Source organism: Maylandia zebra, linkage group LG16, assembly GCF_041146795.1.
Source record: "Maylandia zebra isolate NMK-2024a linkage group LG16, Mzebra_GT3a, whole genome shotgun sequence".
NCBI classification, from domain to species: Eukaryota; Metazoa; Chordata; class Actinopteri; order Cichliformes; family Cichlidae; genus Maylandia; species Maylandia zebra.
Window position 1 is genome coordinate 19781927 of NC_135182.1, and position 22978 is coordinate 19804904.

Sequence of the window (22978 nt, forward strand, 5' to 3'; positions counted from 1 at the left end):
GATAAAAGCAAAAGGTTTCTGAATAAAGTCATGTGTTTGGGTTTTCTTTACGTGTCTAAAATGCTGCTGGAAACCTGCTGTTGTTCAGCCGCTAGCTTTAGTCGCGTTTCTCAGCGACGTTTGCTGATGTGGAAGTGCAGCTCAACCACAGTGTGAATCTGTCAAACATGAATGTTTGAGCTTTTCCCTTTGTTTTCTCCTCATTTTAGACTGTTTGATGATGTTTATAAGAATCATCTGCCTATAATGAGTTTTAAAGCTGGCTGCAGTAGCTATACTCTCTAAATGTTGATCATTTTTTTCTGATTACTGTCTCTGTGTCAAATTGGTAAGTGAGTTTTTTGGGTTTCTCCTTTCACACTCTTCATCTACTTCTCCTGTCGGTCAGTCCTAGTCTCCTTATCGTCCCATTTATCCTCACAGACCTCCAGCTGGATTACTCGCTGACGGATGACTTCTGTAAGAATCACTTCCTGGTTGGACTGCTGCTCAGGGAAGCCAGCGCAGCTCTGCAGGAGTTCAGGGAGATTCGTCAGATTGCCATCCAAGTGCTGAAGAGCCTCATGATGAAGCATGCATTTGACGATCGCTACACCTCAAAAGTAAGCAGTGTTTTCACACCCCTGTCCCTGTCTTTATGAGTGTGTTTGTGAGACGTGTGTGATATTGAGACATTTCTTTAAATTATTCATTTTGTTTTTCAGAGCCAGCAGGCCAGGTTAGTCACCCTCTACTTGCCCTTGTTTGGTCTGCTCCAAGAAAACGTCAACAGGCTAAATGTGAAGGAAGTGTCGCCGTTCACCGTCAACCACTGCACCAGTGTAAGGGAGCCACCTAGTGTGTTTTCTGAGTATTATGTATTTATCCATGTGCTGTGTCCATTTGATCCAAATTTTAATGCATGTAAAAATATCTCAATAATACTACAAAATAAATGTAACATATAAATATAATATAATTGTGTGTGCTTTTGATCAGAGATTTTAGAGCTGTCCGTGTTGTTAACTTTCATTTAAAAAGTACACACACAGTGTTTTATGTGGGTTTGATTCATTAAACTCTTTATTTGTCCTGCAGAATGGAAGAGACGATTCTCTCCATACCAACACTTTGATGACACCTCCGAGGTCGAGCACCTTTCTGGACACCGGCTTCCACAAAGATGTTTTTGGAGCCATCTCTGGCACCGGTAAATGATAAGACATTCCTTTTTTTCCCTTTCAGGTTACTTTATGTTTATTTTATGTAACATTTCACTCTTATTCCTTTTTACAGCTTCACCTCATGCGGCGTCCACCCCCAACATTAACTCTGTGCGCCACGCCGACTCTCGTGGATCGCTCATCAGCACTGATTCTGGGAACAGCCTGCCTGAGAGGAACAATGACAAGGGCAGTTCCCTTGACAAGGTATTTGACAGAATGAGCTTTGAGATTCCCGGAAAATGTTTATGTATATGTATTAGAAATCCAATTTAGCCTTTCTTTGACGCATGTGTCTAACATGCAATTCAAAATGGCACTTCAGGCACATCAGATGTCCCCTTATTATGGGAAAAACTGCCACATAAAGTCTCTCTTTGCTAACTTGTGCCATTAACTCCTCACCTTCACTGTATGGCTGGCCATGGCAGACGGAGAAGTTTCTACGGAGACACTCTGTCAATGTCCTGCAATTCTTTACGGAGACTGAGGAGTCCATGCTCTCCGTGCACTCCAAGCGTGCCACCATGGACTTCTCCCTGCTCACTGTCCCCAGTGTGCCAGAGAGGGCCCTGCAGTCCAGCAGTTCACTTCAAGTACAAAACACCTCCTTGCTCCACACAGTCCCTCCTAGGAGTGTCCCATCTGGGAATGATAGTGTGTGTGTGCGCAGGTGTGTGTGTTGATGCCCTAAACTCTAAGCCCTTACTTTGCCAGGAGATTGTCAGGCTTTGTCCTGTTTATTCTCTGTTGCTGTAAAGCAGACGTGTTTTACCTCAGGGCCTCACGAGCGTTTAGCGCTTTTCTTGTTCCAGATGGTGATAAGCATGCATGCTTTTGATTTCCTCTCATTCGTGCTGTGTGATTTCTTGTCTCTCTCTGATAAACAGCCTCAAACTAAATCTGAGAAGATTTAAACACAAAGGACTGGATTTTTGTTGTCGTGTTTCACCCAGTGTTGGAACTGCTTTTGTTTCTGGTGTGCAGCAGCTGCTTTATTTCCCTGCTGAGGGGGCAAGAAGACACACAACTATTAGCAACTCAAGAATAGCTCAAGCCCCAAAAGTGTACCAGACTTTGAAGTTCCCATCAGCCTTTCCAACCTAATTTTAGCCTTAAAGTTCTCCAGTCTGCAAAACACCCTTTAAAAATCCAAAGCAACAGCATCATGCTTTCCATGAAGTCATCCCCAGCTAGTTTCATGGTCTAGACTAACTGCTGGCAAAGGAACGTGCTTGGTATATAGCCAACTTCTTGCTGCGGTAAAGCTGCTGCTCCGCTGCTTGGGTTTTGTTTTTTTTCCCTGCCGTGTGCCTCAGCTGGGGGAACAAATCCCTGCAACATCTGGATGAATCATTTCACTGCAGTGTAGTTCTCTGACCTTCTGAAAACCTCTTAAGTATTTGGACAATAATACAGTTTTTGTAGTTTTGCCTTTGTAAATCTCAAAAAGTGAGTTTGAAATGAAACAATCAAGATATGATTAGAGTGCAGGTTTCAGTTTTATTCAGAGGATTTAAGGAAAGTATTGCATTACTGTTTAGGAATAAGCAATTGGACAAGGTGAGGTCTATTTCCTCACTATTCCATGGCAAAGTAAGCAGATAAAAGACCTGGCGTGTTTAACTTGTATTTGGTAGCGTGGCATTCCCTCACTGGAACGCTCAGTATTAGGTTTCATTCTCTGCCCAAAACTGATCATGCAGCACTTTACAGTGTAAAAGGACATTGACCCAAAGCATACTGGAAAACCAACCTTAAAGTCTATTATGGCAAAGAAATTGCATATTCTTCAGTGGCCATAACAATTTCAGCAGAGCATGCTTTTTTAGTTACCAAAGACAAAACTGAAGCAGCAACTGAAGGTGGTGATACGAGCCTGACAGAGCATCTCAAAGGAGGAAATACAGCATTTGGTGATTTCACAGGGTTCTAGACTAAAGACAATCACTGGATACCAAATATTTTGCAGTATTAGAAACATTTTTTTTTTAGCTATTCTAGTTTGCTAAAGTAATGTTGAGCCTCTGAAATGGGGATTTATGTGTGCTGCAATTTCTAAACGGTTAATGCAATACTTTTGTTAAACCCCTTGAATTAAAGCTGAAAATCTGGACTTTAGTCACATCTTGATTGTTTAATTTAAAATCCACTGTTGTGGGGAAAGACTGGGGAATAGTATCATTATCCAAATGCTTAGAGCCCACATCACACGGTTGTTCCTACATAAAAAAAAGTTTTAAGCCAGAGCCAAACAAGAAAATCCTCAGCGTTATATTCAGTCGTTGTGCTATGCTTGTATTATTGATTGCTGTTTATCAAATGGTCAAAAATATCGTGAAAATGCACTGATGCTATCAAATAAGGCGACAGATTTTATGGCATTGCTGTGGTAAGTCTCAAATAACCTGATTAGTTTTTCAAATCTTACTTGGAGCCAACACACTGGTAGGATTATGTATTTTTCTATCCATGCCTGATTGTCCCGTTTGTCCTGCAGAACCAACCTGCCTCGACCCTGGGAAGCCCGCTGTTGCGATGTGATAAACTGGACCAGGCAGAGATCAAGAGCCTCCTCATGTGTTTCTTACATGTGCTCAAAAGCATGTCTGAAGGTAAACTCTCATCTCTGCGACAGCTCCTGCTCTTCCAGCTTTACTTAATTGTTTACACTACGTTTAAAAAAAACAAACAAACCCAAAAGAAGTCTCCACAGTGTCCATCTCTGTCTCTTTTAGATGCTCTGTTCACATACTGGAACAAGGCATCATCTTCTGACCTGATGGACTTCTTCACTTTAGTCGAGTAAGACATCTTATAGAGAATAACCAGCTATTACACGCATTGCAGAAAAACACATAGCAACTGAGTTTTTTTAATTTTTTATACCCACTTTCCATTTCTCAGAGTGTGCCTCCATCAGTTCAGATACATGGGAAAGAGATACATTGCAAGGTAATGTTGCTGTCACCCATACTTCTCAGCACTTGTTTATCATGAGAAGACAAATCAACGCAACTTTTAGGTTTTATGCAGTTTATGAGTATCCAGCTGTTTGTTGTCTGTAAGCCATCATGTTGCTTACTATTGAAGAGTCTGACTGTACTGTTATTTTAATTTGATTTGATCAGAGTACACGCACTGTACTTGAATCACAGTTGGGAACTCGCCGCGACTCCCAGAAGGCTTTATGTATTCACTCTGTCTAACCCCCCACCACTGTTTCTGTCTCTGTCCACTGAAACGCTGGCAAGTTTAACATAATGAAATAAAACCTGGCTCCTGCCCTCTCCTGCTTGGGTAAGCCTGAAGGTGAAACTGAGAGCAATTGCATGATAACTTCTCACCATTAAAAGAAAAAAAGTTGCAGTGCTGTGACACATCCGACGCTTTAAGTTCATCGCCTCTCGCATTCTTACATGCATGGCTTCAGCTTAAACCAATAAATGCTGTCAATACCACTTTGATTATTCTCAGCTTTAAACTGCATGGCAAACATGCACTCACAGCTTTACTTTCGCCTTTAAAATCTCATAAATTCAAATCGCTCCCAGGGCGTTCGAGTGTTAGTTGTAAAATCTATGTATTATTTACCGTAACCTGCAGCTTCATTAACTCATCCTGTTTCCTCATCAGGAACCAGGATGGGGCAGGACCTGTTGCACATGAGCGGAAGTCTCAGACTCTTCCTGTGTCCCGTAACAGGGCGGGAATGATGCATGCCCGCTTACAGCAGCTCAGCAGCCTGGATAACTCATACACATTTAACCACAGTAAGTGCCCCCCCCCCCCTCCCCTCATACTGTACTTCTCATCAAACACTCTCCATCACAGGGCCCTCGTCCTCCTCATGCCTCTCTTTCAACATCAGCATCCTCTTCTTCTCCATCATACTACATCCCAGCAGGAAAAGCCTTTAGAAAACATGTGTGCATCAGTAAATTCAAAGAAACTGGGGAGGAAGCTGTGCAGCCGTCCACTGTTAGGCGGTGATCTTGTTAAATGGCATTATTTAATAATAAGTTTCTTTGTGTTTTCAGTGTAAGAAAGATTTCAAGTGTTCTTGGCATATCTGTAGACCATGGTAAGAATGTACCAGGATGTTAGGACGTTTGCTATACTGGCTATGTTGATTTGGTTGATTTAAGAGCATGCCTGTTTTAACAGAACATCAGCTTTCAAAACCTCCTCATCCCTTTACCAGCTCATCTTCTGCTCTCAACTCTACATTTTTACATTTCGCTTTGCGAAAGCAGTCCTCGTGAATTATGAAGGGTTTTATTCCAAAATTTCCAAAACGTTCCAAAAAAAGAATGTCAACATTTGAACTTCATGCAATCAAATAAAATCATCGCTGTAGTTTATAAAGAAAAAAATGCCTCGCCAGCTTGTGACAATTTTTCCATGAAATGCTTTAGTTTGTCAGATAATTTTGGCCTCAGTTTGGAATGAAACTCAAACTTTCATGCAGCGGCTTTGCCTCTAACGCTACGTTTTTGAGAGACATGACCATATATAACAAAGGAGAGGTTTTACATTGAGTGTACTGGTGGTGATTGAAAGAACTACAGCCTTTTCTTGTCTTTGTAGCCTACAGTCACTCGGATGCTGACGTGTTAAATCAGTCACTGCTGGAGACCAACATTGCCACTGAAGTCTGCCTGACCGTCCTGGACACACTCAGCATCTTCATCATGAGTTTTAAGGTACCAAACAAATTCACTGTATTTTGTGTATTTACTTAATTAACCTTGTTCTGCCCCATTATTGTGAAATAAGGGCTTATTTTTTAAATCCGATGATCCTCTCTTATGCCACAGACACAGTTGTGTGCTGATCACGGCCACAGTCCACTGATGAAGAAGGTGTTTGATGTCCACCTCTGCTTCCTGCGGATCAATCAGTCAGAAACGGCCCTCAAGCAGGTCTTCACTTCACTGCGCACCTTCATTTACAAGGTATGAAGGACTTACGCGCCTTATTTAATAATTTTTCTCCTTTTGTTAACCCATGAGAGGACCACGTAAGCCACTGACTGATTTTTGTCTTCTTGACCCCTTAGTTCCCGTGCACGTTTTTTGAAGGGCGTGCAGACATGTGTGCTGCTTTCTGCTATGAGATTTTGAAATGTTGCAACTCCAAGCTGAGCTCCATTCGCAGCGACGCAGCCCATCTGCTCTATTTTCTCATGAAGAGCAACTTTGACTACACTGGTCGCAAGTCCTTCGTCCGGACACATTTACAGGTGAGAGAGTTGTCGCCACAGTAAAACTTTAATATCTACCTGCCTTAAGCCAAATTTTCTGGGATTCTAGAGACCACAAGCATTTTCATTCCTCTTTTGAACTGTTGACCTTTCTTTTTCTTTAGGTTGTGATTGCTGTCAGTCAGCTGATAGCAGATGTCATTGGTATAGGAAGTACTCGCTTCCAGCAGTCTCTGTCAATAATCAACAACTGTGCTAACAGTGATAAAACTATCAAGGTGAGGAACACACGTGCAACAGGTTCATCCTGGTTCCACTTAAAGAGGCCATTTGAAAACTATGCCTGAGCTTAATGAATAAAATAAACCAGTTAGAATCAAGTTTTCCTAAAGGAAGCTAACGATGATTTAGCTCACATTAGTGCGTCATCTTCACCAGAACACAGCTTTCCCATCGGATGTGAAAGACCTGACTAAACGCATCAGAACAGTGTTGATGGCCACAGCGCAGATGAAGGAGCATGAGAGAGATCCAGAGATGCTGGTGGACCTGCAGTACAGTCTCGCAAAGTCTTATGCCAGCACACCTGAGCTGCGCAAGACCTGGCTTGACAGCATGGCCCGAATCCATGTGAAGAATGGAGACCTGTCTGAGGTTTGTGGTGAAAGTCTGTGTGGCTGAATGGTCCTGCTTTTGATTTCTGTGTCTGATGTTGGGCCCAACAATCTTAAACATCAGATAGAGACTGTATTTACTTTGTATCAAAGCACCAGTGCCAGTGTGGCGTGCAGCGAGGCCCACCATCAAGTGCTGCAAACTGCCCTGTTTACTATGTGCTGCTTTTTCGAGCGATACCAATTTGCAGCATAATCAGAGCTTTTATCTACCCACGCTTATCTGACCTGACTTGTTTTTGCCGTTTGCAGGCAGCCATGTGCTATGTTCACGTTGCAGCACTCGTGGCAGAATACCTGCGAAGAAAAGGTACTTCGGAATTCTGTGATGGAAATGTTTCTCCTGCTTATTAGATAGCAGCCCTGTTGATTTAAAAAAAGAATAATAATGCCTGATCTTTCGGTGTTTCCAGGCATGTTCAAGCAGGGCTGCTCGGCGTTTCGTGTTGTGACTCCAAACATCGACGAAGAAGCCGCAATGATGGAGGACGTCGGAATGCAAGACGTCCACTTTAATGAAGTACTTTGATCATTTGTGCTAAAAATGAAAAAATAAAATAAAATGAAATCGCATTTGCTGGAGGAAAGCAGATTTAGTCACATCAAAAGCTGTTACTATTTCTATTTTTCTTTTATAAGAAAGAATAAATCAAAGAAGGCAACTATTTTCTTTCAGTATGTCTTTAAAATTGGTGCATTTTAATTGTGATAAAATGAGCTGCTGACACGCTGTGAGCTGTGTTTCTTTTGCACTGTACACCAGCAGCTCTCCATCTCTGTTGTGCTCATCCCTCAGGACGTCTTAATGGAGCTTCTGGAGGAGTGCGCAGATGGGCTGTGGAAAGCGGAGCGTTACGAGCTCATCTCTGACATCTACAAGCTCATTATCCCCATTTATGAGAAGCGGAGGGACTTTGAGGTACAAACTCTATTTGTCGGGTGTTTTATCCCCCCCGCAACAGTTCTGTTCGATTCAGGCTAAGCGTGCAGCATAAGCATCTTTAAATCCTGATCAAGTTCACTGACTCTACACAGAAACTGGCTCACCTGTATGACACGCTGCATCGAGCGTACAGCAAGGTGACGGAGGTCATGCATACTGGGAAGAGGATGCTGGGCACGTACTTCAGAGTGGCTTTCTTTGGCCAGGTGAGTTCAACTAGCTTAGACTCATTCACACTTGATGTCTGAAGCACGGCAGCTGCTGAGGAGGTTAAGTTTTGTTTTGGGGGGGTTTTTCAGTTACGATTATTATGCTGACGAGCATGACCACGTGCTGTGGTGTTTTCAGACCCGCTCTAATACACCTCTCTGCTTCTTTTTAATCCTCTTCGAAGGCAGCGGTAAGTTATGCAGTAGACCCCGTGAGCCCTTGTGAGCGGCCTGAGTCTGTGTGTTGCTTCAATTCATTGCACTTCTCAGCCATAGTTTGTTGCTTCGAGCTACAGTAGCAGGCAGTCAGCGCTGCTGCTTCCGTTTGGGAGACTGTTTTGCATGGCACTCATTTACTCATCAAGTGTTTATGCTTTAGTTTGCTAAGTTTTAGTAATGACTGTTATTTTAAGGTTTATTAATTAATTTGTTGGGTGTGGTTGCTTCTATCTTTGAGATGTTTTTAGAAATCGATGCCATTAAATTTCTTCACAGTATAGGTTTCTGGTATAACAGTAATTTCATTTGTTTTTATGTGTATGTGCGTGTGTTGTCCACACCCCTGTAGCAGTACCAGTTTACTGACTCAGAGGCTGAGGTAAATCAATATGAAAGCCAACCTTTCAGTTGGAACTGTAGTGACGTTTTAGGCTGTGTTGTGCTCCTTTGCTAATGCAGTCAGTGCTGTTTCACGTGCATTGCTTATCTTCCAGCCCTTTAATTCCTCGTATTTTCCAGCTTTAGTGCTATCCTAATCTTTGCAGGAAACAGCTGAAGGGCTAATAAATCTCACTGGCATTCCCATTCCCATTTACATTCAAGACAAATAACTAACATGCACTGACTGTGTGAAATTCATGTACCTATGTCAGTCCTTTGACGTGTCTCACATCAACGACCTAAGACTGGCTTTTTTGTAGTTTTGGTCTCTGTTCTTAAATGTTTAATAGACGGTTGTGGATAGTTTGGAGTCGGCCAAATTCTCATATCTTTAAAAAAAATGTCTTGACTGAAATGACTCCCACTCACAACCCATGAATGGTTTGATGTGGTATTATCTATTAGATAAACGCTGCGTTTTCATTTAGTCTGACAATTTGAAAGTATCTTATATGGGTTTTTTCCTCTTTTATTTTTTTAGGGCTTCTTTGAAGATGAAGATGGGAAGGAGTATATCTACAAAGAACCCAAATTCACGCCTCTTTCAGAGATTTCTCAGCGGCTCCTCAAGTTATACTCTGATAAGTTTGGTCAGGAGAATGTGAAGATGATTCAGGACTCTGGGCGGGTGAGACTTTTGTTAATTTATCGTTTATTTTTAGTTATTTAGTTATTTTGCGCAGGCTGATACAGTTTTAAAACTCATGCATTCTCTGCAGATCAACCCCAAGGACCTGGACTCAAAGTACGCATACATCCAAGTGACACATGTGACTCCATACCTGGAGGAGAAGGAGCTGGTCGACAGGAAAACGGACTTTGAAAAGAGCCACAACATCCGTCGATTTGTTTTCGAGATGCCTTTCACCATTTCGGGCAAAAAGCAAGGCGGTGTGGAGGAGCAGTGCAAACGCAGGACTATACTTACCAGTAAATACCCAGCTTATATTTATGTTGTAGTGGAACATGGATTCAGTCAAACAGCGCTGACTTTCAGTCTTCAGGTTGTGTCTTGTTAGATGTCTCTTGCCTGGATAAACATCAGTGTTTTCAAAATACAGTGATCTGATAAATACAGGATAAACCCATTATCAGACTTCAACTGCTCTTTCTGATTAAAGTCTACTTAATCTCTTTATATCCTAAATGTTAGATACTTTTTTCTCTCTCTAATTATTGGCTGCCTCCTCCTATTTTGGGGGGAGTGGGTTGTGGTTTTTTTGGGCAGCACAACAGAGCAAGTCTGCCTTGAACTGTTCATTACACACGTAATTTTTTCCATTTATTTTAGTCACTGTGGATGAATGAAGATCTTGATTAGATTTTGAACATGTCAGCTGTTTTTTTTTTTCATGGACATTTCGTAATCCTAATCTGGTTTTATTCATTTATAGTGCAAAAGATTCAAAAGTTCAAGCACGTCTTCTTATCTTTATTATGTGGCGGCTTTCACAGGCTGTACAGATCCTGAGCTGCAAAACTAAGAAAATCTGTCTACCGGTATTCGCTATTCACCACTAACCTCATTGTGTTTTCTCTCCTCCAGCCACTCATTGCTTTCCGTATGTAAAGAAACGGATCGCGGTGATGTATCAACACCATACTGATCTGAGCCCCATCGAGGTTGCCATCGACGAGATGAGCAAGAAGGTGGCTGAGATCAAACAGCTGTGCTCCTCCAGCGAGGTGGACATGATCCGTCTGCAGCTCAAACTGCAGGGCAGCATCAGCGTCCAGGTGCCTGCTTTTAAGTTCTGTGAAACGTAAAAGCAACACAATACAAACCTGACATACAATACTCACAAAAAAAAAAAATCTATCACATCCGCCCTCAGGTAAATGCAGGACCTCTTGCGTATGCCAGAGCTTTTCTCGATGATACATGTGCCAAGAAATATCCTGATAACAAGGTCAAACAGTTGAAAGAGGTCTTCAGGTGAGCTGTCGCTGACTTACGTGAGGGTGTGAGTACCACGTTTGCATATCTTTGTGGGGACCAACAGCCCTTATGGGGACACAGTTCCCGTCCCCAGAAGTTTGAAGGCATTTCTGAGGCTCAATGTGGTTTTAGTGTCAGGGTTACAATTAGGTTATGGTTAGGTTTAGGGTTAAGGTTAGACTTCATTTTTGATGGTTGGGGTTAGGGTAAGCAGCTAGGGCAAAGCATTATGTCAATTAGATGTCCTCACAAAGATATGAAAACATGACTGTGTGTGTTTCTGTGCAAAGATTGTTCAGATCTCCCTTTAGCACATTTTAACACTGTTTTTGCGATCAGGCATTTTGTGGATGCGTGTGGCCACGGTTTGGGCATTAATGAACGACTGATCAAAGAAGACCAGCAGGAGTACCACGATGAGATGAAGGCCAACTACAGAGAACTAGCCAGAGAGCTGTCCATCATCATGCACGAACAAGTAAGTACATTAGCTGTTGCTCAGCCCAAGTAATAGTGTAATTACATTGAGCGTTGCTAATGCTATACCTGTAATCTGACTCTGAATTAGGGTTTTGGCAGGTAGACAGTGTGTCATTTCTTATATGATTGATTAAGTGATAATGGGCTCTTTGATAACATCACTCTCTGTTCTCTCTTTGTGCTGACATGAGCAGATATGATGGTAATGAAAGACAAATACGTGTGCAATAAAGACCGTTAATTGTTGGTTCCGTCAGATGTCTGTGCAACTTAAGGATTGATGGTACAAAGTGGCTTGAGGTGGAATTGGTGTACACATTACATTTTAGACTATAAAACAGGCTCAAACATTAATAAGTCCTTGTTCTCAATTCTAATTAGCCAAATGTTTCTTAATAATATCATTAGAATTTTTTAAGCTGGTAAAGCTAGAGGACCTTAAAAACACTAGATAGATTGAGACACAGTTATCTCATCAGGCCACTGACTTATCTTTACATCCCTGCAATAAATCTGAAATTAGCCACACATAAAATATTATTTTAGTCAGCTCACCAGGAAATTGCAAAAAGTGCCCTTTGCAAAGACTGAAGCCATTAACATTCAAGTATTTCAACTCTATTGCAGCAATTTCCAAAATCAAAACATAAAACATTCCTGTTCTAAATATACTTGTTCCAGCGTCTGGCTACACCAACAATCACATATTGGCTTTTTTTTTCTGTTTTGGCTTGCCGAGTTATTGTCTTGCACGCATACACAGTATGTACCGTGTATATGCATGTACATATATGTGTGTACATTACATGTATTTGAGTGTGAATTAACAGTATGTTTGTGGATCAGATTCAGAATGTGTGTGCTATGTAACATCAATTTACATTATTTGTTTATGTACATACATACATACATGCACAAATTTTTCTTCTGCTTTCAGATTTTTTTGTGTGTGCGTGTTTTGTGGATTGATTGTTTTTACCTAGCTGTTTTTGGTTTCATGTATGTGTTAAGCTTCCTGATTAATACCTTTGCTTTAAATTAGCTTTATATGTCTTTATATGCTTGGTTAATATACAGCTACAGCAAGCTAGTTAGCTTAACCCGAGACAAAACCTCAAAAGGGAGGAAAAACTGTTTGCCTGGCTCTGTTCAAAGCCAACTAATAGCCTGACATGTTAATTAGTTAATTAGAAGTGCTAACTGACAGTTTTTGTTACTATTTAGACAGAAGTTGCTGTTTCCTCTTTTTTTGAGTCTGTTTGCCTAGCTAAGCTAGCTGTGTTCCATCTGTAGCGTCATATTTTTGCATATATACATGAGAGTAGTATCAGTGTCCTCATCAACTTTTAGCAAGAAAGCTAACTAGAGCAATGTTAAAATTAAGATTCACTTGCAGTAACTGTTTGCTAAGACTGTCTGTTCTTCCCTACACACTCTTTTCTTTCCAGATCATTCCAGTGGAGGATGGCATGAAAAGCGTTCTCCCAGACTCGCTTCACATCTTTAATGCCATCAGTGGCACACCAACCAGTGCCACCATCCAGGGCATTCCCAGCTCATCCTCTGTGGTTTGATGTCAGCCTGGGTGAAACTCAGAGCTGCCTAAGCCTGCCAACGCAGGCATGCCAGTGATGCCATATTATCACTCCAGAACTTAATCCTGCTTCTCAGCCTAGAGAGAAACTGATGGGAAAAACAGACAAGTCTCATTTTTCTATTTTCTGTCTGGCCACCGAAGACCAATATGAGCAAGGCACTGGACCTGTTTAACATGGATAAGGGAGCATGGTGGCTGTGTGATGGAGGTGGGGGGAAGACAAAGATGAGATTCTTTGCAGCAGAGATGACAGGACACGGACTTTGTTCCTCCTTTATGATGACGTGATGCTTGATAAGACATAACCTGTCTTGTCTTTACGTGTTTCTACCTGAAAAGACTGAGCAGTGTTTTCTTTAAAAACATTCCTGTTGGGATTTTTTTTAATATGCATGTCACTACATTACGCCTACACTCTCCCAACAGTCCATTTTTGTTTATTTTGATAATGTTTCACAATGTTTTTTATGGACAATATTTCACTTTTATAAGCGACTGTATTGATGTCTTGATTAATGGTATATGCTGCATACATCAGTGCTCCTCTCCCTGTACATGAAGGTATATTTCTAGAAAAATGCAATTTTGGAATAAGGGCCTGCTACGATGTAACATTAGCATTCAACCTTAAATCACTTTGATGTCTTAGAATGGGAGAGTTTTAAAGTATTTAAAGCCATTGCATACAAAAAGGTATATTCAAAGTTGTGTATTAATGTGTATATAAAACAAGGAGTGTGTGCAATATTTGCAAAGTATCATGCTGTGTGCGGCTCATACACTGTAAAGATTACGTTCACCTTCTTGCCAAAGTGATGAGGTGTTGGGAAAGGACGCCTACTGTGCAAGTAATATGAAAATTTTATCATTTTATGTTCCAGAAATTGTCTTTTATTTGGGCAGAAATGTTTGGTTTTTTTTTAACTTTATTTAACACAAGTCACTGTTCTGCTGTAAACAAAGACGTTCCCTAATGCTTTTAAATAAAATACACTCATTTCTCTGCATTTGCATCCATAGGTCCTTATTTGTTTTACTTCATTTTGTGGTATTCTCGCACTTGGCTCACTTGTGAAATAAGTGGGAAATAAACCTTATTATTCTCAGAGATCATTGCTGACTCCCTAGCTCCCATATCTCATGTTCCCACCCATCATAAAAATAATACAGTCGGCAGTGTGAAAAGCTGATCAAGGGTTAATAAAAAGCAATATCACAGGAAACATTCCCACTCCCACTAGTGAACAGAGAAAGATAAATGATCTGCTCCCTGCAGGAAGCTTAAAGGGATTTTATGCTATAGCAGAAAGCAGGTGATAGCTTCACATCATGGCAGGTAAGACTAAAAGAAATGCATTATTATGTACTCTTTCATTTTAATTCACAGAACACAAATATTCTGCTGCACAACATGAAAATGTGCAAAGAGGGAGAAGTTAACAGAAAGAAAACCAGTTCCATGTTCTTAACTTAAAAACTTACAGAATGAAGAGTTCTGGAGTTTAACAGGTGAATGCACCTGTCAGGACAAAGATCCCAAACATATTAGGATCTCAGATTTATTTATTAATGCAATTTGCACTACTGTCTTACACAGTTTCAGTCTTATTTTTACAGTTTTTCTTTTCTTTGTTTGTTTTTTTCTATCACCGTTGTGTACCTATATTTACCAGGTGCCAGTAACACCTTTTTTGTTAACTGCACTGTTTTTTTTAATAGACTGTACTATTTTTTATTCTTTATCCTGCTACTGTAACACAACAATATTCTTTGTGGGACCAATAAATTATCTATCTACATATCTATCGCTCTCTTGTTTACTGCACACAAAGAATCATTGACAGATAAATGCTTTTTTTATATAACACTGAGGAAGTTGGTAGGCCTGCATATTAGTCTTTTATTTCTGCTTTTTAATCATAATAAGAATTACATTCATTTTTGCATAGACAAAGAAGATCCCAAGAAACGAGGGAAAGGTAAAGGAAAGGTAAAGTACAGTTTTGGGTTTTTTATACAGCTACATAAGAACAAAGGAGACGTCAGCACTTTATACACCAACTCTGTATTATTGCTGCAATAAATACCAATAAAGCTATAAAGATATATTTTTATTAACTAAATGTTAGTACCTCTGTAAAAACCTCAGTTCAGCACTAAAGTTATTTATGCTTCTACGTTGCATATGCTGTACTTTGCTATTCATTCTTCTTCTATATTTATGTAATTAAGCGCTACATTTTGACAAGTTTGTCTTGTACTTTAAGCATTTCAGTGTTTATCAGCAATCATTGTGTTTTTTATTCTACTATATTGATTTTATCAGCAAATCTCTTCTTATTTATTTTGTAGCGATACATTCAAATCTATTAGTAAATTGTGCTAAGATATTCAAATTAAGCTACCTAGTAGTGCCTAGCAGTAACTACTGTTAACCAGTTGCAAACAGTTGGCTAGAATAATTATACTGATTCCACAAACTCTCTGGGTACTCCTCAACACCGTCGATTCAGCTTTATGCAGGTCCAAGTATTTTTTTTGTTTTAGTTTTCGTTTTGTACGCTTTTATTTTGGTGTGGTGTTCATCCTTTTACTTTTTCACCACCCACCAGAGCAAAGATGTGTGTGGCTACCCACTCAGTATCTTCTTCATTGTTGTGAATGAGTTCTGCGAAAGGTTCTCCTACTATGGAATGCGAGGTGAGAACATTTCATCCAGGAACCATGAATAATGTAGCCATGACAGTGAACACGGACACTTGAATTACTAAGTAGCCTACTTAACCCTCTGATTTTTGTGCTTAAACCAACCCTTTATTTGATTGTTTTGGAGGATGACACTATTGCGTGAACTACAACGGTCCTTATTAGCATAATTTAAGGCAACATCAAAACCTATGCCATAAATAATGTACATTTAATAATTAAATAAGAAGGCCTCTTTTCCCTGCCTGTCCACAGCTGTGTTGGTGTTGTACTTTAAGTACTTCTTGCAGTGGGATGAAGACTTGGCCACATCCATCTACCACACTTTTGTGGCTCTCTGCTACTTGACCCCTATCCTTGGGGCCATTGTGGCTGACTCCTGGCTGGGAAAGTTCAAGTGAGTCACAAGATCATGTTCCTCTTTAATGCATGAAGACATTTATCATCCTATTATTTCTTGTAGCCTTATTATTGTGGCAGAATCTAAATAAGTATAGCTACAGCGCTTACCCGATCATCCTCTTTTTGCACCAAGGTAACTTCAATTCTACTGAACTGATTAGAAACATATTCGCAGATACTGATAACTGTGTAATAATACGACAGACAAAGGGCATTTAACTGAATACTTTTACACATAATAGTACAAAATTTGTATTAGTCTTCTAATGAATAAAATGCTCATAATTTAATTCTGAATGTTCATTTGTAAAGATGAGTGGAGCCTTTACTTAAGGAACGTACACGTGTACTTTCTCACTGCTCTTTTTCAATCTTCCTCACTCAGGACTATCGTCTACTTGTCCATTGTCTATACAATTGGACAGGTTGCGATGGCTGTCAGTGCAGTTCATGACATTACCGACTCAAACAGAGATGGGACACCAGACAACATGACCTTCCATGTGTGGGTATCTTTTCTTCTGAAGTTTTAAATTACTGAGTCACAGTTTCCATCATATATTTCTACAATGCACCGCGCTCATTCATTTCTTCTTCCTCACATTCAGTGCGTTGTCCATGGTGGGTCTCTTCCTCATTGCTCTGGGCACTGGTGGCATTAAACCCTGTGTGGCTGCTTTTGGTGGAGACCAATTTAGTGAGCACCAGGTTAGACTGTTAACTTTCTCAAAATACTTTCTTTGGCTGAGTCTTCTTCTAATGTTTAACCTCTGGCATGTGGTTGAATGTGTAATTTCAGCATCCATAGTTCAAGTATTTTATTGCATGTAATATATCCCCTTGTTCCCCCTGGTTTCTATGCAACTCTCCATTATCAAATTCTGTGATAATAAAAATGAGCTCAGATAAATTGCAAAGTCATCACTCACTTTCTCACGATGACAATTCTAAAACTGACGAACAGGTATACCTATTACTATGTTTCTTATTTCACCTGTTAGCATGCTAACATTTCTACATTCAAGCCAAACACAAATTAAAGATGTGGCTGATGGGAATTATGAGTATTATGTCAAATTTGAGGTGATGGTGGTTAACGATGGGTAGCAGTACTACATGTGTGGCTCCTGAAGAAGGGGTCTAGGAAATCTGTCTGTAAAGTCCAAGAAACCTTTGTCTCTGGGTTGTGAACATTACAGTTTAAAAATAAGAAAAAAATCTGAGGGAAAGACAAAAGCATGTCACATCTGTATAATGTGCTGTTCATCAAAATATGGAATAAATCTAAAATTAAACGTGAACTATTTTATGATACATGATGTGATATAAAAGCTAGAAATGATAGTAATTAGGAAGTGAATGTATTCAAGCTTTATAACTGGGACACACCGGATTGAACCACCAGTATAACACAGCCAAGTGTAGTGTGAGTAATGTAGAGATCTATATTCTTGGCTAAACAGGTGTTTGATGTTGTTAGAGGAGTGCAATCTTAAATTGGTGGTTAAGTTACTATAGTTACCAAATTGTTCATTTTCCTCAATCTTGTACCCATGTAACCTTTAGAGAACCATGCGTTTAACTAATAGTTGTTATTTAATATTTAAAAGCCTAGAATTACCACTTATATAGCTATACTAAGCTTATGCTGTAACCCATTTATATTATGAGTTTAATACAACTCGACCACCTTTTCAAAGACATACAAGGCAGCGGTTTACATAGATAATTATCACTTTAGTATTTGTACTGTTTGCAAAACACATTACTGACTTGTCTTTCTACGCAGGATAAGCAAAGGAGAACTTTCTTCTCTGTATTCTACCTCTGTATCAATGGTGGGAGTCTCCTGTCCACCATTATCACTCCAATCCTGAGAGGTAGGCATTTAAAGTAAAATATCAAGTTAAAGTGCCATGAACATGCAGGAATGACAACAATTACATTCTAATAATCATGCAGGAAAAAGTGCTTGTTTTTAGTTGAAGTTGTAGTTGAATGAAAGTTGTTTGCCTCTATCTGCAGGTCAGGAGTGCGGCATCTACAGTCAGCAGAAATGTTATTCCCTGGCTTTCGGTGTCCCCGCAGCATTAATGGTGGTTGCACTCGGTATGTCTAAATTATTAGGGCACTAATTCAAAACATGAAGCAAAAAGTAAAGGGTGGGTAAATAAACTGTATTCTGAAACGAATGATTTGCCCGTGATGTTCCCTTAACAGTGGTGTTTATTGTCGGGAGTGGTATGTACTACAAAGCTGAACCCGAGGGAAACATAATGCTGGATGTGTGTAAATGTATTGGGGTAAGTCGTTTATATAAGCCTTTTCTGCATTCATGTGATCAGCCATAAATGCTATTGTAACAACTATAAAAATCAATGTTTCTAAAAACAGTATCACTCTTTGCTCTTCTCTCAGTTTGCCATTAATAACCGCTACAGGCACAGGAGCAATCAGTACCCCAGGAGACAGCACTGGATGGACTGGGCAGAGGAAAAATATGATGTAAGTTTCATTTTATATATTTCTCTAATGTCTTATAAGAATAATGTTGTTGTGTTTACATTCAGTCTGCCTGTTTTGTAGAAACTCCTGATTGCTCAAATCAAAATGGTGCTGAAAGTCCTCTTTTTATACATCCCACTGCCAATGTTCTGGACCCTATTTGACCAAAAGGTACAGTAAATTTTGTTTTTAATTTAAATGGACTTCATTTAAATCACTTGCTGCTAAGAGGAAATTAAAATTGTGGTCTAATTTAAAGGGATCCAGATGGACGCTGCAAGCTACCACAATGAATGGATACTTTGTAAGTTTGGTAACAAAAAATAAAAAATAAAATAAAAAATTGCAGCGAAAAGTAATCATAATAATTGACCAATACAGTGTGTTCATGTTATAATATTGTCCTTATGTCTGCAGGGGAAACTTGTTATACAGCCCGATCAAATGCAGGTAAGTTAAAGCAGCTTCATCGTATTGACTTAAAATGACATAATACATGTTATTTAAGAGGATACTAACGATGCAGTAATATTTTTTAAAAGATTTTCAACCCCATCTTGATCCTGACTCTGGTACCTATCATGGACAGCATAATCTACCCCCTGATTAAGAAATGTGGCTTTAACTTTACGTAAGTGAGAAATACAATGAACTACGTTCAGTATCTGTGGTTTACATGTTTCATAACACCATAACATTAACTTCAAAGGGTTATTAAAAGACCTTTACTGTTACGGTTTTGATCTGCTATCAAAGTTCATCATTATAGATCAGCTCCATTTAATATTTTTCATCAAATGGTCGATGATGAAATTACAGTTAATTCCACGTCTGGAAGCTAGCAGGTGGTCGGTCCACGTTAGCATAGCGCTGCTACCCCATAACTTCTACACAGCCTGTGATTTTATAGATGTTACAAATACAAAAATGTCCGTAGTTTTATTCATGACTCACTGAATAATAACTGACCTTTCTGAAATGTCAGGTGTTCTGTCCAGAAAATCTTTTGGTCTATTAACAGTGGTCTAATGCTAAAATGCTTTTTAGGCTGTTTTGAGATGTGATTCAAACTCCTATGTTGAAAATGACTGTGTTAAGCTAGCTCGCTGTTAGCAGCAATTTCATTAATATTGAGCCTAAGGAGCTGTATGAATCATGTTGCTTTTCAACAAAAACGGAAGACAGGGAAAGGAAGAGCTTGCACACCTGTTTCTATTTCTACACAATCTAAATAAAACCCCAAATTTTCATGTTAATGTTGAATTTTCAGATATTAGATGACTTTAAAAGAAAACTATTCTTTTCACATAAATAAACGTTGTTTTTTTTTAAATATATAAAATCACAAATTAGTAACAAAACTTCATGTTAATCCAACAGACCACTAAAAAGAATGACAGTGGGGATGTTTCTGGCTGCTATGGCTTTTGTCTGTGCTGCTTTGGTCCAAGTTGAAATTGATGTGAGTAGAAAAAGATATGTGTTGTAAAATAAGCAAAACTTTAACTCACTTCATTTTATTGACTCTTTGAGTTTTGGAAAAACAAACACTTATTCCTTGTTTTTCAGAAAACATTGCCAGTGTTTCCATCTGCCTCCCAGAGTCAGTTGAAATTACTTAACATGGGCAGCAGTGCAGTCACAGTCAATCTGCCGGGCAACGAGTCGCTGACTCTTAATGCAGCTCAGGTATGTCGTCTTATTCATAACACTATACGGTCTATTAACGAATTGAAAATGACATGAAAATATGTTTATGTACAAAATATTACCACTGTTTGACCTTCTTAAACACTTTCTCGGTTTTCCAGGCCAGTGACAAATACTTCACATTTGAAACAGTGCAAATCATTGTTTCAGTTGGCAGCCCTGGGATGACACAAGCCATCTTCTTGAAGAGGAAATCCAGACAAACTCTTCTTATTCCTTCAGTTATTAGTAATGAATGGCTTCTGGTGAGCGATAATGAATTCAAAGACACACAAGAGGACTTTTAATTGTTAAATTATTAAGTATGCAATGTTATATTTTCACAGACTCAGGACTTGACTTCCAAGCCAGGACAAGGTAACAATGAAATCCGGTAAGTGAAATTAAAATTGTTTTAACCTTTTATCAAGTCAGAAAATCATATTAGTTACAATCATAATCTTTATGTGCTAAATAAATCATTGAAAATGATAGGAACTGCATACACTGATGTAACTTTATTAATGCTGTTGCTCACTATGTAAATATTTCAGATTTGTAAATGGAATGAACATGCCTGTGAACGTGACCACTTCTGCAGTGGACTTGGGACTAATTGAGCCATTTTATTACTCCACTTATTCCACAATAAAGAATGGAGAGTAAGAATTATGTTTCTACTTTAACTAACTAACACAGCAATAATTTATGCAAACAGTACTACAGTTTCTTAGCAATATTTTCTTTTCTAATGATCAGGACCAAATTCTCCTTGTTGAGTGGGTCACAGTCATGCGAATACATTAAGGACTTTGGATTTGGAGGTTCATACACTTTCTTCATACCCAGCACTTTTGTCTTTGGACCAGATGTAAGTCTTCCAAATGATTTTAATATCATGAATTTTGATCATCCAAAGAAGTTTAAAAGAAAAGAGAAAAGAGCACCAAATGAACAAACAGACAAATAATGGAAATATTGGTGTTATTGTGCTTTATCTTGGGGATTCTCACGTGTAAAAATTAAACATTTCCATCTATTTATTCTAGTGTCAGGACTCTATTACTGTGGTAGAGGACATAGAACCCAACTCAGTTCACATGGCCCTGCAGATCCCACAGTACTTCTTCATAACTGCTGGTGAAGTGATGTTTTCAGTTACTGGTCTGGAGTTCTCTTACTCACAGGTACATTTAAATGACAAGTCAATTAGTCTATGAAATAGTTTCTTTCTCCATGACTTTTGTCATTTTGGGTCCCTTTTTTGTGACTTTAGGCACCTAGTAACATGAAAGCGGTGCTGCAAGCCGGCTGGTTGTTTACAGTTGCTATTGGTAACTTCATAGTCCTGATTGTGGCTGAGATTGCAAAACTTCCCAACAAAGTAAGAAAAAAATGCAGCATATCAAATACATATCAAACATGCAGAAGCCATGCATGTGCAAAAATGCTAACATTGTATTTGTCCCCCTGTCTCTCCCCTCTTCTTTTACAGTGGGCAGAGTACGTCCTTTTTGCGTCTCTCTTAGTTTTAGTGTGCATCATCTTTTCCACTATGGCGTATTTCTACACTTATATTGACCCTTCAGAAATTGAGGACCAGTTTAGTAAAAAGGTTGATGAAGATGAAGATGATAAAGACAAGCGTGAGAAGGCAGAGATCAAGATGGTCAGGAGAGACTCAGCTGAAAGCTACGATGACAGTTACAAACAATCCAATATGTGAACACTTTAAGATAAAAGCAGATCATTAAAAAAATGCATTATTAGTGAATAAGAGAAAGTGTACAGGGGAAAGTGTGTGTGTTGTGTGTGTCTGTGAAATATTTTATATTGTTATGGCAGAGGCATTCATATAAACAATAGTAATTAAAAAGAGAATAAAGTAAGAACAATTATATGTCATGGGATATAATTGCTTTTTTTATATATACGTGTGTAAGCTGTGAGAAAAAATGATTAAATAATCATTATTCATAATCATTCATCCTTTCCATGTGTTTCTCATTCAGTCTTCAAGTCAAAAAGCACCAATATCACGCAGCAAAAACCTGTGTTATCAGTGGAAGTATTCTTGCCATTGCACTGGTGATTGAGACAGAAAATCTTATATTATTTTAGGAAGAGTATAATTTACTATTGCCTTTACTAATATGTTCAATATTTGAACAAAACATCATCTGCTGCTTGTTTAAATAATTACAGTGAAATGCCAGCAAGCTCACACATGTGAACATAAAATGTTCAAATATCAGAAAATGATCAACAAAATTATTACTAACTAAATGATAAAGTTTGCAATGTAATGTTTTTTTATGTCTGTTTATTTTTGTTTTTCAGTTAATGCACTGTTGGTGAAATCATACTTTGGAGTGTAATTAGTTCAGATGTCAAATAACTGTGGTACCTAATCATAAACTTCTCATGCTTCTGTATTACTACTTGTTTTGTATAATATAAATTTTCCCTTACAGCTTCCATGTAAGTAAGTTATAACATTTTCAGGTAGCTAAGGTAGTAGGTAGATAGTTTTTTTCCCCTATTAAGTAGGTAAGACAGATCATTGGAATATAAAACACTGCATTTATAGTGGAGAGACACATGCCAGGTTTAGCACCCCAGTCCCATGAGCCATACTGCAAGTGAAAGAGTTTCATACCAGTATAAGACCAGCATGACGCCTTTGTTTGTTTGTTTGTTGACATTGATGTGTTGCAAATGACCAACAGTTTTATAGTGTAAAATTTCCTTTCTCTGGAAATTTCG

General features: G+C 38.9%; 2 protein-coding genes across 5 annotated transcripts in view; both read left to right on the forward strand.

The window, feature by feature from the left end:
* The window catches only part of zmp:0000001200 (dedicator of cytokinesis protein 9), a 74418-nt gene extending 60501 nt beyond the window's left edge, over positions 1-13917 (forward strand). For 2 of the 4 annotated variants that reach the window (XM_012920896.4, XM_004557792.6), the window contains 23 exons: positions 424-602; positions 705-821; positions 1078-1189; positions 1276-1409; positions 3703-3817; positions 3941-4007; positions 4110-4157; positions 4839-4975; positions 5793-5908; positions 6023-6160; positions 6265-6447; positions 6573-6686; positions 6847-7062; positions 7335-7392; positions 7496-7602; positions 7879-8001; positions 8118-8231; positions 9376-9522; positions 9614-9824; positions 10441-10631; positions 10730-10830; positions 11173-11311; positions 12762-13917. In XM_012920896.4, coding sequence (XP_012776350.1) covers positions 424-602; positions 705-821; positions 1078-1189; positions 1276-1409; positions 3703-3817; positions 3941-4007; positions 4110-4157; positions 4839-4975; positions 5793-5908; positions 6023-6160; positions 6265-6447; positions 6573-6686; positions 6847-7062; positions 7335-7392; positions 7496-7602; positions 7879-8001; positions 8118-8231; positions 9376-9522; positions 9614-9824; positions 10441-10631; positions 10730-10830; positions 11173-11311; positions 12762-12887 — 2993 coding nt within the window. In that variant the 3' untranslated portion in view covers positions 12888-13917. Of the gene's footprint in view, positions 1-423; positions 603-704; positions 822-1077; positions 1190-1275; positions 1410-3702; positions 3818-3940; positions 4008-4109; positions 4158-4838; positions 4976-5242; positions 5287-5792; positions 5909-6022; positions 6161-6264; positions 6448-6572; positions 6687-6846; positions 7063-7334; positions 7393-7495; positions 7603-7878; positions 8002-8117; positions 8232-8419; positions 8426-8802; positions 8833-9375; positions 9523-9613; positions 9825-10440; positions 10632-10729; positions 10831-11172; positions 11312-12761 lie in introns of all 4 variants that reach the window. The other 2 variants (XM_076874986.1, XM_076874985.1) reach the window with 2 other exon arrangements.
* A 322-nt stretch (positions 13918-14239) lies between these two features.
* slc15a1a (solute carrier family 15 member 1a) lies at positions 14240-22505 on the forward strand. The gene is made up of 23 exons (XM_023153001.3): positions 14240-14246; positions 14860-14900; positions 15523-15610; positions 15872-16013; positions 16404-16523; positions 16627-16726; positions 17808-17898; positions 18044-18127; positions 18239-18321; positions 18437-18523; positions 18605-18694; positions 18783-18827; positions 18941-18973; positions 19066-19154; positions 19904-19985; positions 20093-20212; positions 20335-20478; positions 20560-20606; positions 20767-20874; positions 20972-21083; positions 21262-21399; positions 21489-21596; positions 21708-22505. The coding sequence occupies exons 1-23, from the start codon at positions 14240-14242 to the stop codon at positions 21936-21938; spliced, it is 2190 nt and encodes a 729-aa protein (XP_023008769.3). The 3' UTR covers positions 21939-22505.
* Positions 22506-22978: the final 473 nt, after the last annotated feature.

Coding starts and splice junctions, on each gene's coding strand:
- slc15a1a (XM_023153001.3), top strand. Junction 15,611..15,871: donor CTCCTACTATGGAATGCGAG/GTGAGAACATTT, acceptor GCCTGTCCACAG/CTGTGTTGGTGTTGTACTTT. Junction 19,986..20,092: donor TGGTCCAAGTTGAAATTGAT/GTGAGTAGAAAA, acceptor CTTGTTTTTCAG/AAAACATTGCCAGTGTTTCC.